We start from the raw sequence: 14383 nt of genomic DNA, 5'->3' as shown, positions 1-14383 counted from the left end.
CTTTTAGTTCTATATGATTACAATAGTCAAAGTAAATACATTCAGTTGGAAATTAAAGATATTTCTTCTAACATTTGTAAGCTTTGACAAAAAAAAAATACCCCAGCAGCAGGATTACAGGATATAAAGATATAGCTGCAACAGTTTTCTATTACAACTCTACGGAACAGTTCAAGCAGGGACTCTATTTTCACATCCCCCACAACAAGGATATTTAGCAAATGTCGGGAGACATTTTTGGTTGTCACAATTGGGGAGAAGAGAGGCATCAAGTATATAGAGGCCAGGTATGGTGCTCTATATATATCCTACAACACACACAGGACAGCATCCCACAACAAAGAATTACCTGACTCTAAATATCCTTGCTGTTAACTGTTGAGAAACCCCATATTAAAGTCTCTCTAACTATCCAGCAATCACTTTATAATGCACATATTAAAGATGACAAAAATAATCTGGTAGCAGTAATATCAAATTAAAAATTTTATCCACATAATTTTTCAATGCCAAGTTTGGATAACATTATCTACTACATTGCAAAAAAACAAAAACAACAAACTAAAACTGCTCTAAAACCTATTTTTCCATATAACACATACACACACATATTTCTTTTATTGGCAGTTGGAATTACAGAGCTTTAAGCCTTATCCTACATGAACACTAATGTACTGGTCAGATGTGAAAACTCTGTCAACATTTTCTAGATAAAGTAACACTTAAATGGCTTAGTGACTTTATTACTACAACACATCAAGTACAGCTCAGTTGACCAATGGGGGCGGGGGGCGGGAAGCAACAATATAGCCGAGGCCCTTTCGCAAACATTATTTAAAATTCAAAAAATGTGATACAGATTATATTTCAACACAAGTACAGACCCACTGAACCATCATTTGCACTTCTAGAAAATTAGCTAAGGAAGTAATCAGATAAGTGAGCAAAGATATTTAGCATTTTTTACAATAATAGGAAGAGGCAAAAACCACCTAAATATCCATGTATAAAAGATTATTTATAAATAAGAACACATCCAAAAATATAAACTGATATGGGAACATATCTTTGAAATATTATTGAAAATAAGGATTTTTAAAAGTAACACATAATTCCATTTTTGGTGGAAAAGATATATATACTTATTTATATGCAGACAGAAAAAAAGTCTCTGTTCCCAAATGTCTCTAGGTCATGGGATTAACACAACGGATTTAATTTTCTTAAAAATGGTTTATTGCCGGAACCGGTTTGGCTCAGTGGATAGAGCGTCGGCCTGCGGACTGAAAGGTCCCAGGTTCGATTCCGGTCAAGGGCATGTACCTGGGTTGCGGGCATATCCCCAGTAGGAGATGTGCAGGAGGCAGCTGATCGATGTTTCTCTCTCATCGATGTTTCTAACTCTCTATCTCTCTCCCTTCCTCTCTGTAAAAAATCAATAAAATATATTTTAAAAAAAATGGTTTATTAAAAAGAGAAAAAGTGTATTTTCACTTCCATCAATATTTCTATCAGATCTCGAATTACCCCCTTCAGTTATTCTACCCCAGTGGTACCCAACGTGGGGCACACGCCCCACAGGGGGGCAATTTAATTTTTAAGGGGCGTAATTCGGGAATGAATTATTAGCAGTGAATTTTTTGCATTTCTTATGGTTCTAGGGGCCTCATATTGTGACATATTTATGCATTTCGGTTCTTTATTATATGTTTTGAAGCTTTATTTGCTATTTTTCGTATCACTTCATATTATTTTTCTAACAATTGTCCTTTTATTTTTCTCTTTCATGGATGCCATGTTCTTTGGAAGCTTGTTTATTAGACCAAGTTAACCCTTTGCGGTCATTTGTCTACTCTCAGCCACCAAAGCTTTTTTACTGTTCCGGTTGTATGTCTGCTCTCAGCCACCACAGCAAGGAACCGTACGAATCTTAACTCTATTCATTCATGTATCAGTTCATAATTTCTCTGAAAGCTCTTAAGTGTCTAAGCGACCTTGTCACGAACCAAAATATTGCCCCGACAAATCGGAGATATCGAAACTCAATATAAACAAACGCGGTCGTTCCACACTCGCCATGCAAAACACCGTGGCGAGTCAGTCGCCTTTTGAGAGTGAAGAAATCGACAAGCTTCGGAGATACTTCGCAGAATTTCAAATAAAGCTTTACAAATTACATTTAACTGTAATTAGGCATTCTCGCTTGTTAAGATATTTCAAAATAGTACTCCAAAATGGCAAAAAGAAAGTTACCGAAAGAAGTGTACTGCGAATCTGAAAGTAACGATGAAGAGTTTTATTTTGGCACCTTGAATACTGACTCTGACGTAGAAAGTGGTAACGTTTGTAGTGATTCTACTAGTAGTGACGTAGTTCCAAAAAAGAAATTAATAAATCTTGTTTATCCTTCATAATCTTGCATGTTATGTATCACTGCTCTTTCAATGGAAATTAATTCCGACCAGTACGACACCCATGTCCAAATTTAATACGACCGCAAAGGGTTAATGGCCTTTTAGGCTTCCTCCATGTGAATAGAGGAGTTCACTTTTTAAATAATAAAAATTATATATCATGGGGCGGGGGGAATCAGGATTTTAGAGATGCTTAGGTGGGGCATGGCCGAAAAAAAGGTTGGGAACCACTGCTCTATCTCAATGGAGGAGGAATGACTTAAATGACAGGTTATTTTGGAAAGACTAAAGTAGAAATACTAGGCTCTGATCTTTTTCCTCTCTGGAGAAGCCTAGCACAGTAAGTTTTTTTTTAAAAAAGAAGTTATTCTTTTTTACACCCATTTGCCACTCTTCCGCAATACCCACCTACACCTCCCCAACACAATTTGTTCAAGAGGCCCACAAGCTGGGTGCTATTGTTGTACTGTTGTTTTTTAAAAACCTGGAGAGGAAAGCCTTTATCTCATTTCTAATTGTTTGCCAAAAGACACAGTCATTTAAGATATTAAGTTTAATGGGACTAGAATCTAAGTCTTCCATCTCATAATATCATTCCTAACTTTAGTACTTTGTTTTTAAGAGACACAATTAAAAAAAATTTTTTAATTGATTTTAGAGAGGGAGAGAGAGATAGAAACATCAATTGATGAGAGAGAATCATTGATTGGCTCTCTCCTGCACGCCTTCTACTGGGATAGAGCCCGCAACCCAAGCACGTGCCCTTGACCAGAATTGAACCTAGGACCTTTCAATCTGCACACTGGCACTCTACCCACTGAGAAAAACCAGTTAGGGCTAGCTTTAATACTTTAAATCATTTTGTTTTCTAAGAATTAAGTACAATTTCACTAATATAAAAAATTAAATGCTCCAAGAAATATATCTTAAACATTTAGTCCCACAGAACTATGCTGTTTCATCTTAAATAATTATTCCCATCAAAATATTAATATCCTCTGCTGAGACTAAATAGATCTTCTTTTTTGTTTTGAATTATAGGAGGAAAATTCAAATGCTTAAGTCTGAGAATTCCTAGAACAAACCTGAAAATTCTTCTCAAAATTTCGATATTTCAAAATTTGATAAAGGGCCTAAAAACTCTTTCTGGCATTTAAATTTTATTCTAGATAAGAGAAGCCACTGGTAACATGATATGTCTAGTAACAGCTTCAAACTCAAATTCAAATTTGAGTTAAAAACGAATGTATGCTACTTATATTGTCCCACATAGACAAAATCTGACCTCCAAAGAACATTAAGGTTATGCATGGAAATGTTATGCATATCTATGGTCATGCTGAAACCAATTCCAAAACAAGTTTTTCACTGAAAAAACAACAATAGGTACTTTGATGTCACTATCTGTGTGAGGCATTGATTCAATTATTAAATCAAAGCCCAGGGAGTTCTGGAAGGGATTTTAGTGCCCAGTTTAATAGTTCACAATTCGACATGGGGGGTGGGAGTGGATGGATAGGGGGAAGCTCCTGTTTTAAAAAGAAGTCAATCTACAAAATGAAGTTTTATTTTATTTTTTTACCAACTCAACTGCATTACAGCCATTAAGGATAGTAATGAATACATGTGTATATTATTCCCCTGTGCATACTTTCCCTTTTCAGGAAACAAAATGGTGATCAGGGAAACAGATCCAACATAAAGATACCCTATATATTCCTGTTTATTTTAGTTTACATATGTAAATGTTTATGCACTTAGATCTATAGCATAAATGAACTACAGGAATGAAGTAAACATCATTACTATTTCAAGAAAAAAATACTTACTTCCACTGGCAAACGCACTAGTGGCCGTTGCTTGCATCACCTCTCTTCTGTAATCCCTATCTTTTGGGAAGCTATTAACTGCCATCTTGTTTGCTTCTTTCTGTCTCTGTTCTCTAAAAATAAAAAATAAACCCATAATAATTAAATCATGTACAATGAGTCTACATATAACACTCCTGGCCAAATGTTGAACAAAAGTGTATATGCAAAAATAAAATAACTAAATATAGCCATATTATTATGTTATTGATGTGGCACATGGGATGCAGCAAACAAAACATTAATGTTTCCACTGGTGGCAATATTATACCACTTATTTATATGACATTAACCCTACAACCAAAACTCTGCAATATCAATTCTACATATATGAAGGTAACATATTGTCTCACAAGAATTATAAAGATTTCTACTACAAATTAAATAAAGATGAATAAATGTGAACTAATATAAAATTTTAAATTAAGTACACCAACTGTTCACAAGGCCCTGATGGACAGTTGCTTAATCTGTCCTAGTTTTTTTAAGGTAAAAGAAAATTATGGCAAACACAGACAATGGACTAATCAATCACTGCAATTAAATAGGAGAGTAAATATCACTGTAAGAAACCTAAACTTATAATGTTTAATGTTCTAAAATGTTAACCAATAGAATCAAGAATGAGAAATACTGTTCAATTAGATTAAGAGCAAATACCTTTCAAGCCACTCTTTTGGTTTTTCCCACTGTGAAACTTCTGTTCGACAATTGTAGTAGTATTTTTTCCCAGAAGAGCTAATGTGCTCAGACCAGTCATCTGCAGAATCATAAGACTTAAAAAAATATTTTTAAAAATTAGAAAATGTTAATACTATTTAATAACTTGATATGAAATATCAAGAATGTCAATGGTTTTAAAAATATATATGAAAAGACTAATAATAATAAGATAAAGGTGCCCTGATCTAGGATGTAATTACACACACACACACACACACACACACACACACACACACACACATCTTAGGAGACCTTAGCCTATGAAAACCTTCAAAGATAACAATGGAAAACTTTATAAAATATGTTAAGAAAATTAATAAATATCAAATTAAATAGATTAATAAATACTAGTTTATTAGGTGCAGGAAGAAAAATATTAACTTCACAACATCTTGACTTTTGAAAAGCATTACAAAAGTACCCATTATCATAATTTTAACTGCTGAAATCTAGTCACATTGGTGGGGGTGGGGGTAAGGGATTGGAGAATTCTCTCAACTGATGACATTAACCCTACAACCAAAACTCTGCAATATCATGTGGCATGAGAGCACATCAGCTCTAAACTCACAAGGCACAATAGTTATCTTATACAGTGTAATAGAGAACAACCTGCTTATATTTACTGTTACTTATTGGGGGAAAAAGCACAAGACTTAAAAATGTAAACACAAAGCTAATTAAAGGCAATGAATTTGTTTCATCTTCAAAACACATGAGATGGGTCAAGTATTTATTAAACCTTGTCTCACATAATATAATCAGCAGCGTCACACATTTTTCCTATAACTAAAACTGGTCTGTCTTTTGAACATTCTCAGACACTCTCTTGTAGTTATTTTAAAGGCACTGTAAAATTAGAATGGAATTAAAAAAAACTGAAAGGCCCAGTTCTCATGGAACTGATCTCAAAAAGTGCAAGTTTAAGTGCCTGCAGCACTGGCCACAGGAAATCTGGTAGAATTCCAAGTATATTTCAGATGAATTTCTTAACTATTTTTTTTAAAAGCTTTAAGTTTACCAGTAAAATAAAATAGTTATACTTTGATAGCCTATCCTTCTTCTGGGTTCACCATAGTGTAGGGTGACACAATTTTAAAGCTTGAAGAAAGGAACTTTTATCAACTCAAGCTTTAATTTTACCAAGGAGGAAAGAAGTGGAGATGACTTATAAGTTGTCCAAAGGTGCTAGAAACAATTAGTGGTAGAAAAAGGATCAAAATTCAGATCTGCAGATTCCATTATTTTTACTAAATCAACACCAATTCTAGAAATGCCATACTAATTTTTAGGGTTGAAGAAATTCTGCAGATCCTGTTAGTATGTTTATACTCTCAAGTTTATGTCTCTAAATAAGGAAGCTATTTGGATATCAGTCCTGTGCCTCCAAACCTCTAAAATCAGTGGAAAGTTAATGCTCAATCCCCCTACTTTGCAGAATCAGGTTACACCAAGCTACAGGAATCACAGAAGGCAAAATTCAGTTCTTCTATCCCACCTACTACCTCCTAGAGCTAAATTATTAAGCATACTGAGCCCTTCTTTGGATATAGCTGGAAATTTTTGGGTTGATTTGCTTGGCAAGTGATTATATGGGATTACTGATTTGGTCTGAAGTAGAAGAATGAGATTTGAGGCAGGTGAACCAGAGTAGATGAGAGAGTGGTTTAAACCAGTGTTCTTCACCAGTGATGGTTTGAAAACTGTTGCCTGTCCTGGAGGAGATAAGGAATTTGCAACAGAATAATGTTTCCCTGGCCCAAAGTCTTGCTTTAAGGAAAAAACAAAAAACAAAAAAATCAACTAAAGTTTACTTAATGATGGTTAATTTAAATTCTGGCACAACTGCAGAACAGTTAAAAGTTCAAAGACCAGAACCTTGAAGAGCATGGACGGTCTACGACACTGCATTGATTTTGCCTATCAAATCTTAGGTTAGTACAAGTATGTGTTCAGGGTATAGCATTATTATTACATACTACCAACTTTAGCTTTCACCACCCCTCTTACACCCTCAAAAAAGATTAAGGTGGGAGGAGGAAAACTATAAGCAATGGAGTTTTTTAAATGTTAATGTGCAACAAACAGCAGGTGTTCAACTTTTTTAAAATATATAGATTTTATTGATTTTTTTACAGAGAGGAAGGGAGAGGGATAGAGAGAAACATCGATGAGAGAGAAACATCCGCAGCTGCCTCCTGCACACCACCTGCTGGGGATGTGCCTGCAACCAAGGTACATGCCCTTGACCGGAGTCGAACCTGGAACCCTTGAGTCCGCAGGCCGACGCTCTATCCACTGAGCCAAACCGGTTAGGGCTGTTCAACTTCTTTTTATTCCACTTTATTTCTTTTCAGTTCAACTGAGGTATAACTGACAAATAAAATTGTAATTTATTTAAAGTGTGCATAGGGATGATTTGATATACATATACTCTGTGAAAGGGTTCTTCTGCCCATCTAGTTAACACTATACTTATCTTTTTATATGAAAACATTTAAGTTCTCTCTAAGCAATTTCAATTATACAATGCACTGTTACTAAGAGCGTCACCATGTTATACATTAGATACACAGGTATTAAGTTCATCATTAAAAAAATATCTAAAATTAAGAACTAAGCAAACAAAAAGCCTGAAAACATCCAAGTTTTCTAAATTAAGCTTGATGTGGTTGCCAACATATGCCCTAAAGCAGCAGTTCTGCAAGTATTGTCCAGGAACCGTTGAGGGACTCCCAGATCATTTCACAAGATCAAAACTATTTTCATAATAAAACTAAGATGATTGCTTTTTTCCTCATTCTACCGTAAGAGCACTGTGTTTTCTCAGCCTGTACAGATTTTTGTTCACAAAAGACTAAATGCAGATACGAAATTCTAGGTGTCTTCTATTAAGTCAGGCATTAAAAAGATGTTCAATGTCTGTTTTTTGTTTTAGTCATATCTTTCATAAAACATATTACAAGCCACCCTGGCTGGTGTTGCTCAGTTGGTTGGGTGTCACCCATGCATCAAAAGGTTGCTGGTTTGATTCTCAGTCAGGGCACATGCCCAGGATTATGGGCTCAATCCCCAGTAGGGGACATGCAGGAGGTAGCTGATCAATGATTCTCTCTCTTCATTGATGTTTCTCTCTCTCTCCCCCCGCCTCTCCCTCCCTCTCTCTCTCAAAATCAATAAAAAGCCCTGGCCAGTGTGACTAACTGGTTAGAAAATCAGCCACACACTGAAGAGTTTCAGGTTCGATCCCTGCCTGTGGTCAAGGCACATCTGGGAGGCAACCAATCAATATTCATTCATTTTCTCTCTCTCTCTCTCTCTCTCTCTCTCTTTCTCTCTCTCTCTCTCGCTCTCTCGCTCTCGCTCTCCCTCTCCCTCCCTCCCTCCCTTCCTCCTTCCCTCCCCCTCCCCTGCCTTTCCACTCTCTAAAACCAATGGGGGGAAAAATCCTCAGGTGAGGATTAAAAATAAAAATGTTTAAATTATATATATTACATGTTACATATATAATGGGTTTACAATTGATTTTAAATCAATTATGTTTCAAATTTATCAGTTTTAATTTTTAACATGGTAAATACTGATAATACTGTAGAGTCCAAATAAAGAAAAGCTCTCAATGTTCATGAATGTCAAGACATCTTGAGATTAAAAGTTTAAAAATGGCTACTCTAAAAGACAAGACTAGCACTGAAGAGTTACTGAGCCACTAACTGCTCTCCTTCAATTCAAAATGTCTTTTAGTACTCTTATATGACTGTTGATTTTTCTCTTCTTAAAAAAAAATCTCCCTTTGTACTTACTTCAAGACATCCTTCTCCAAGTTAAACTATGGAAATGAAAGTCAATCCTGGAAATTACTTTATGAATTGTTAATAAAGAGTAGTTCATAAAATAACATCATCAAAGATGACACTCATCGTAACAAAGATTTTCATGGAGACCTTAGAGTTCTCTAATAAATTTCTTTTCTTTTTTAATTAAGTGGAATATCTTTAACCAAGATTGGTTACAGAGAACAGATCTCGAGAACTTCGAACTTAAAAGCTCCAAAATATGCAAAGGATATTTAACTAATAAGAAGTTGGAAGATACTGCAGTCCTCTAAGATTGAATTTAAAATGTTTCCCAACAAATCAAAATTAGTGAAGGATACTCAGAAGGGAAGATTTCAATTATAATGTCTTTAAAATGGGAATTAAGAACTTTTCTAAATTAAGAAATCCAGAGGCTTCTTTTTATAAAGCCACAAATATGCATAGCTTATCTAAATAGTCTACATAATACCTGTAAGTTCTATCATGATTTAGACAATGCAGGAGGCATTTGATAAAGCTTTTCCTAAATATTAACTATGGGCTAGGTAGGCTCTGTGTTAGATATGATAAATGTTTATTACAGTACTTAGAAGGAAACTACATGTGAATCTTACTCTAATACTAAAAATATAAGGTAATTTCGACTTGACTTTCAATAGTTAATTTAATAAATATAAGTCACTATACAACCAGATGTCTATGTAGTAATCTAAATAATATTCTTACTGATTTTCAAAGATAGAATTAAAACTTGAAAACCTCAAAGATGGGAAAAAACTTTTTTTTAAAAGAAGGTTAAAATAATGTCCATCTGTTCATTTATTCTTTCATATATTAAATGAAAGGTGATTTTGTTTTATTCACTAGTCAAAAACTTCCATTTGAAGTGATTTTAAGAAAGTAAGTCAATTTTTAAGAAACCTTCAGAAATGTTCAAAAGCCCTCTTCTCAGGTAACATTAAATTTACAGTCTCTAACTGATACATGTGTCATAACAGCTGGGTACATTATAATGTAAAAGACCACTAATTGGAAGCTAATTATATACCAACAGTTTAAATCTACAGCAAGGAGAAACCCTGATCCTGAAAACACATATTAAATCCATCTAGTAATGGTCTTCAGTTTCCACTCCTATAATGAAATTCCCTGACATCCTTTATGATTTGGGTCTTTGAAGACTATATGATGCCCATTATTTAACCTTTCTGGTTTCACTGTTAATCCATTTCTTGAAAATCAAAATAATCAGAATTTGTTTTCCCTGAATAATGGTTATAGGGCCTGCCTTCTCTCCTAACAGCAAATGCCCAAATCTGAATTGTCAATAATAAACAGAACTTTAGAGGTGTTACTTTGTAAATTAGTAAAGCCATTTCTCTCTCTCCCTCCCTCCCTCCCTCCCCCCCTCTCTCTCTCTCTCTCTCTCTCTCTCTCTCACACACACACACACACACACACACACACACAGCTATTCACTCTAAAATCCTGTGTATGTCTCATTGACAATAACCCATTACAAACAATTTGATAACACCTGTGACAGTTTATCAAGCTCTTATCCCTGCCTTAATACCACCCTTCTATATTCTATTCTGTGATGCTAGGGTTGGAATAATGCAAATTACATTCTATTTAGCCATAAATCGTGTTAGATTCTGCCATTAGAGGAAGACTAAAAGGGAGGACAAAAGAGAAGCCTAGCAGCCACAGTTCCAGTTTCCAACTATCTGCTCCAAACCTGAATTAGCTTCATCACAACACTGAAAGAAAGGTACTATCACCAGCTCTGCAAGGAACCTCCTTCTAAGCTATTCAGTTCTGGTAATTCCAACTTTTTCCAATTGCTCCTTACCCCAAAGGGGTAATCACTATGTGTTCAGTCAATGTCCCTTTTTGTTTAATTCAGTCCTCAATACCTGCAATATCTGCTTAATCAATCCTACATATAAAGTTGTTATTAAATTGTGCTAAACATAATAAGCATGACTTCTGTTTTCCCAACTAGACCCTGATCAGCACAAATTTAAAACTATTCTACATTTATTTTCATGAAGTTACTAGAGGCACGGTGCACAAAAATTTGTGCACTGGGGGGAAGGGGGGGGTGCCTCAGCACAGCCTGTGCCCTCTCCCAGTCTGGGACCCCTTGGGAGATAACCACCTGCTGGCTTAGGCCTGGCTCCTGGTAGGCAGAGGGCAGGCCCAATGCCTAGGTGAAGCCCCTGGTCGGGCTCAGAGGAGGGATGATTGGGGAGTTGGGGCGCTGCCCCTGTCATGCACAGAGCAGGGCGGATCGGGAGGTTGCCATGCCACCCTCAGTCACGCTCAGGGTACAGCCAATTGGGGGGTTGGGGCACCGCCCCCTGTCACACTCAAGGCAGGATCAATGGGCAGGTTGCGGCGCCACCCCGTCACGAACAGAGCAGGGCCAATTGGGGTTGGGGCGCTGCCCCATCACTCACAGAGCAGGGCCCATCAAGGGGGTTGGGGCTCCATACCCTGTCACACACAGAGCAGGGTCGATCAGGGGGTTGAGGTGCTGCCCCCTGTCATGCAAAGAGCAGGGCCCATCAGGGGGTTGGGGAGCTCCCCCGTCAGTCACAGAGTAGGGCCGAAAGGGGAGTTGGGGCACCGACCCTGTCACACACAGAGCAGGGCGGATCAGGGGGTTGGGGCGCCGCACCCTGTCACACTCAGGGCAGGGCCGATGGGGAGGTTATGGCTCTCCCCCGTCACACACCCAGCAGGGCCCGTGGGGGGGGGGTGGGGGGGAGGTTGGTGCGCCTTCCCATGTCATGAACAGAGAAGGGCATATAGGAAGGTTGTGGCCCCACCCCCTGTCACACACAGAGCCCCAGGGCAATCAGGGGGTTTGGGCGCTGCCCCCTGTCATGCTGATCCTGGTGCTGGGAGGCATATTACCCTTTTACTATATAGAGGCCTGGTGCACGGGTGGGGGCTGGCTGGTTTGCCCTGAAGGGTGTCCTGGATCAGGGTGGGGGTCCCCACTGGGGTGCTTGGCCAGTCTAGGTAAGGGGCTGAGGGCTGTTTTCAGGCTGGCAGGTGACTGAAGCTCCCAACCGCTCCTTTTTTTCTTTCTTTCTTTTTTTTTATTCTGGGCCAGCTTTAGCTTTGAGGCTTGGCTCCAGCTCTTAGGCCTCCGCTGTTGAAAGCAGGTTTCTGGCCTTTGTTTACCTTCTGTATTTGAAACAATGTTGCGATCCTGCTGGCTAAAGCCCGGCCGACTAAAACAGGTTTCTGGGATTTTGTTTAGCTTCTATATTTGTAACATAGTTGCTTAGAGTTGCAGCTCAGAGGCCAGCAGCGGCAGGTGGGGAATGTTGGAGTCCTCCTTCACTGAAGCAAGCAAGCCTCATGTTCGCTTCCAGCTGCTGGCCGCCATCTCGGCTGGCAGTTAATTTGCATATCGCCTTGATTAGCCAATGGGAAGGGTAGCGGTCGTACGCTAATTACCATGTTTCTCTTTTATTAGATAGGATCATTGCTCTCAATTTTTCATAAAAATGTACTATCCACACTGCTTCAACTAGGTAAAGACCTTGCAGTGGTTCTCAACCTTCCTAATGCCGTGACCCTTTAATACAGTTTCTCATGTTGTGGTGACCCCCAACCATAAAATTATTTTCGTTGTTACTTCATAACTGTAATTTTGCTACTGTTATGAATCGTAATGTAAATATCTGATATGCAGGATGTATTTTTATTGTTCGCAACCCACAGGTTGAGAACCGCTGCAAGTTTATAGGGTCTTTTAATGCCAATAAAAGTCTGATGATCACCCAGATAATTAGAGACAAAAATCTGTTGGATTCAACCTACATTTCTATAGCTTTCTTGTTGTTCTTTCTTTTCTATAATGTATTTTACAAATAGCTATCTGATATGTTTTAAGCTGCAAATATGATGTTACTTCACCAATTTTATCCTTCACTAGGTCTCCAGTGTCTTTAAAATTCACATTCCTTGCAAGATACATAACTCTTTGTAACTGACACCCACTCATCTCTGTAACCTGAACTGTTCCCATAGTACCATATTATCAAAATTCTGTAGTTCTCCAAAATGCAACAATATTTCACACTTCTCTTGTAGGTGCTGTCCCTTTGCTTATTACAAATTCCAGAACTCTTAATTGGCTAAAGTACATTCAATCTATTGGGTAGCATTACATACACTTTAATACCTCCCTCATCAATCTGGCAGTCCATGCTCATCTTGAGTGCTCCCAAAGCAACGTTAACATGCACTGTTTTAATTGTTTATTTTTCGGTCCCCACCACAGATCTGAAAGTTCCTTTCAGATGAGCCACATTTTCTTAGTTCTACATAACTACAGCCTACCATATGCTTGGCAAATTAAAACCTTATTAAATTTTTGCTGAATAGCCCCAACAGTGTGGCTCAGAAGGTCACAGTTCAATTCCCTGTCAGGGTAGATGCCCTGGTTGCAAAATCGATCCCCTCTGTGGGGCGTGCAGGAGGCAGCCAATCAATAATTCTCTCTCATCATTGATGTTTCTATCTTTCTTGCCCTCTCCCTTCCTCTCTGAAATCAATACGAAGTTTATATATTATGGAAAGAGCAGCTCAAGTTAAACATTTTAACTACAGAAGTTTCACAGTCTGAGGTTCTTTATATCTCCATGGTAAAATTTTGCTCTTTAAAGGAATACTGACAAATAATATCATGATGGTTCTTGGACAATCCTCAATTCTAATAAGATTATCTCAGTAACCTTAAGAAACATTAAGAAAAAGTTAGATGGGAAAAAAATTTTTTTTAGGACATTAGACTTAAGACTTGGTGTGAGGGGTTTTGGGTTTTGCAATGAAATAAAAAACAAACAAAATTAAGTGTGTTTATATACTTACTGCATCTGAAGTTTTGCTTGGATTATTGCTTGGATTAGAAGAATGTGAATTTGAACTATGAAGACTACTGTGGTTGTGTGAATTTTCTTGTGGAGAGTAACTGGTCCCTTAAAAAAAAGAAAAGTATAAGTTTTACTTCATATTTAATTTAAACTGGCTTCTATCATGTCATATATATTAATATAATCATTGTATATCCCTAAACCATTTTACATAAGATCAGGAATACATACATATTTATGCTCTTTATTAATATATAAAGTATTTGTGAGCCTACTAAAAATGTGGGTTAATCAGTACATACCAGTATACTACATGGTTAATACGGAACAATCAATCTATACAATAAAAGCCCAGCAGCCCTTATGGTGGAACAACCAGAATGACTGGTTGCTATGATATGCACTGACCACCAGAGGGCAGACGCTCAACGCAGGAGCTGCCCGATGGTGGTCAGTGTGCTCCCACAGCAGGAGCGCCGCTCAGCCAGAAGCCAGGCTCTACAGCAGTGCTAAGGAGCGAGCAGGTGGGTGGTTAGAAGCAAGGGGACCCGGATTGCAAGAGGGCTGTCCGATTGCCAGGCTGAGGGATCCCGCGCCCCAACACAAATTTCGTGCATCGGGCATCTACTGTTATTATAATTAGACTAGAAGTCTGGTGCACG

The 14383-nt window shown here is 37.7% G+C and overlaps 1 protein-coding gene across 8 annotated transcripts in view; it reads right to left on the bottom strand.

The window, feature by feature from the left end:
- WAC (WW domain containing adaptor with coiled-coil) overlaps positions 1–14383 on the bottom strand; it is a 105168-nt gene that overhangs the window by 31032 nt on the left and 59753 nt on the right. For all 8 annotated transcript variants that reach the window (XM_059711714.1, XM_059711731.1, XM_059711708.1 and 5 more), the window contains exons 4-6: positions 13720–13826; positions 4943–5058; positions 4244–4356 (exon numbers count right to left, since the gene is read on the bottom strand). In XM_059711714.1, the coding sequence (XP_059567697.1) occupies positions 4244–4356; positions 4943–5058; positions 13720–13826 (336 nt within the window). The remainder of the gene's footprint in view (positions 1–4243; positions 4357–4942; positions 5059–13719; positions 13827–14383) is intronic.

This window comes from Myotis daubentonii, chromosome 1, assembly GCF_963259705.1.
Source record: "Myotis daubentonii chromosome 1, mMyoDau2.1, whole genome shotgun sequence".
Classification (NCBI taxonomy): Eukaryota; Metazoa; Chordata; class Mammalia; order Chiroptera; family Vespertilionidae; genus Myotis; species Myotis daubentonii.
This window is presented reverse-complemented; position numbering and strand designations above follow the sequence as displayed.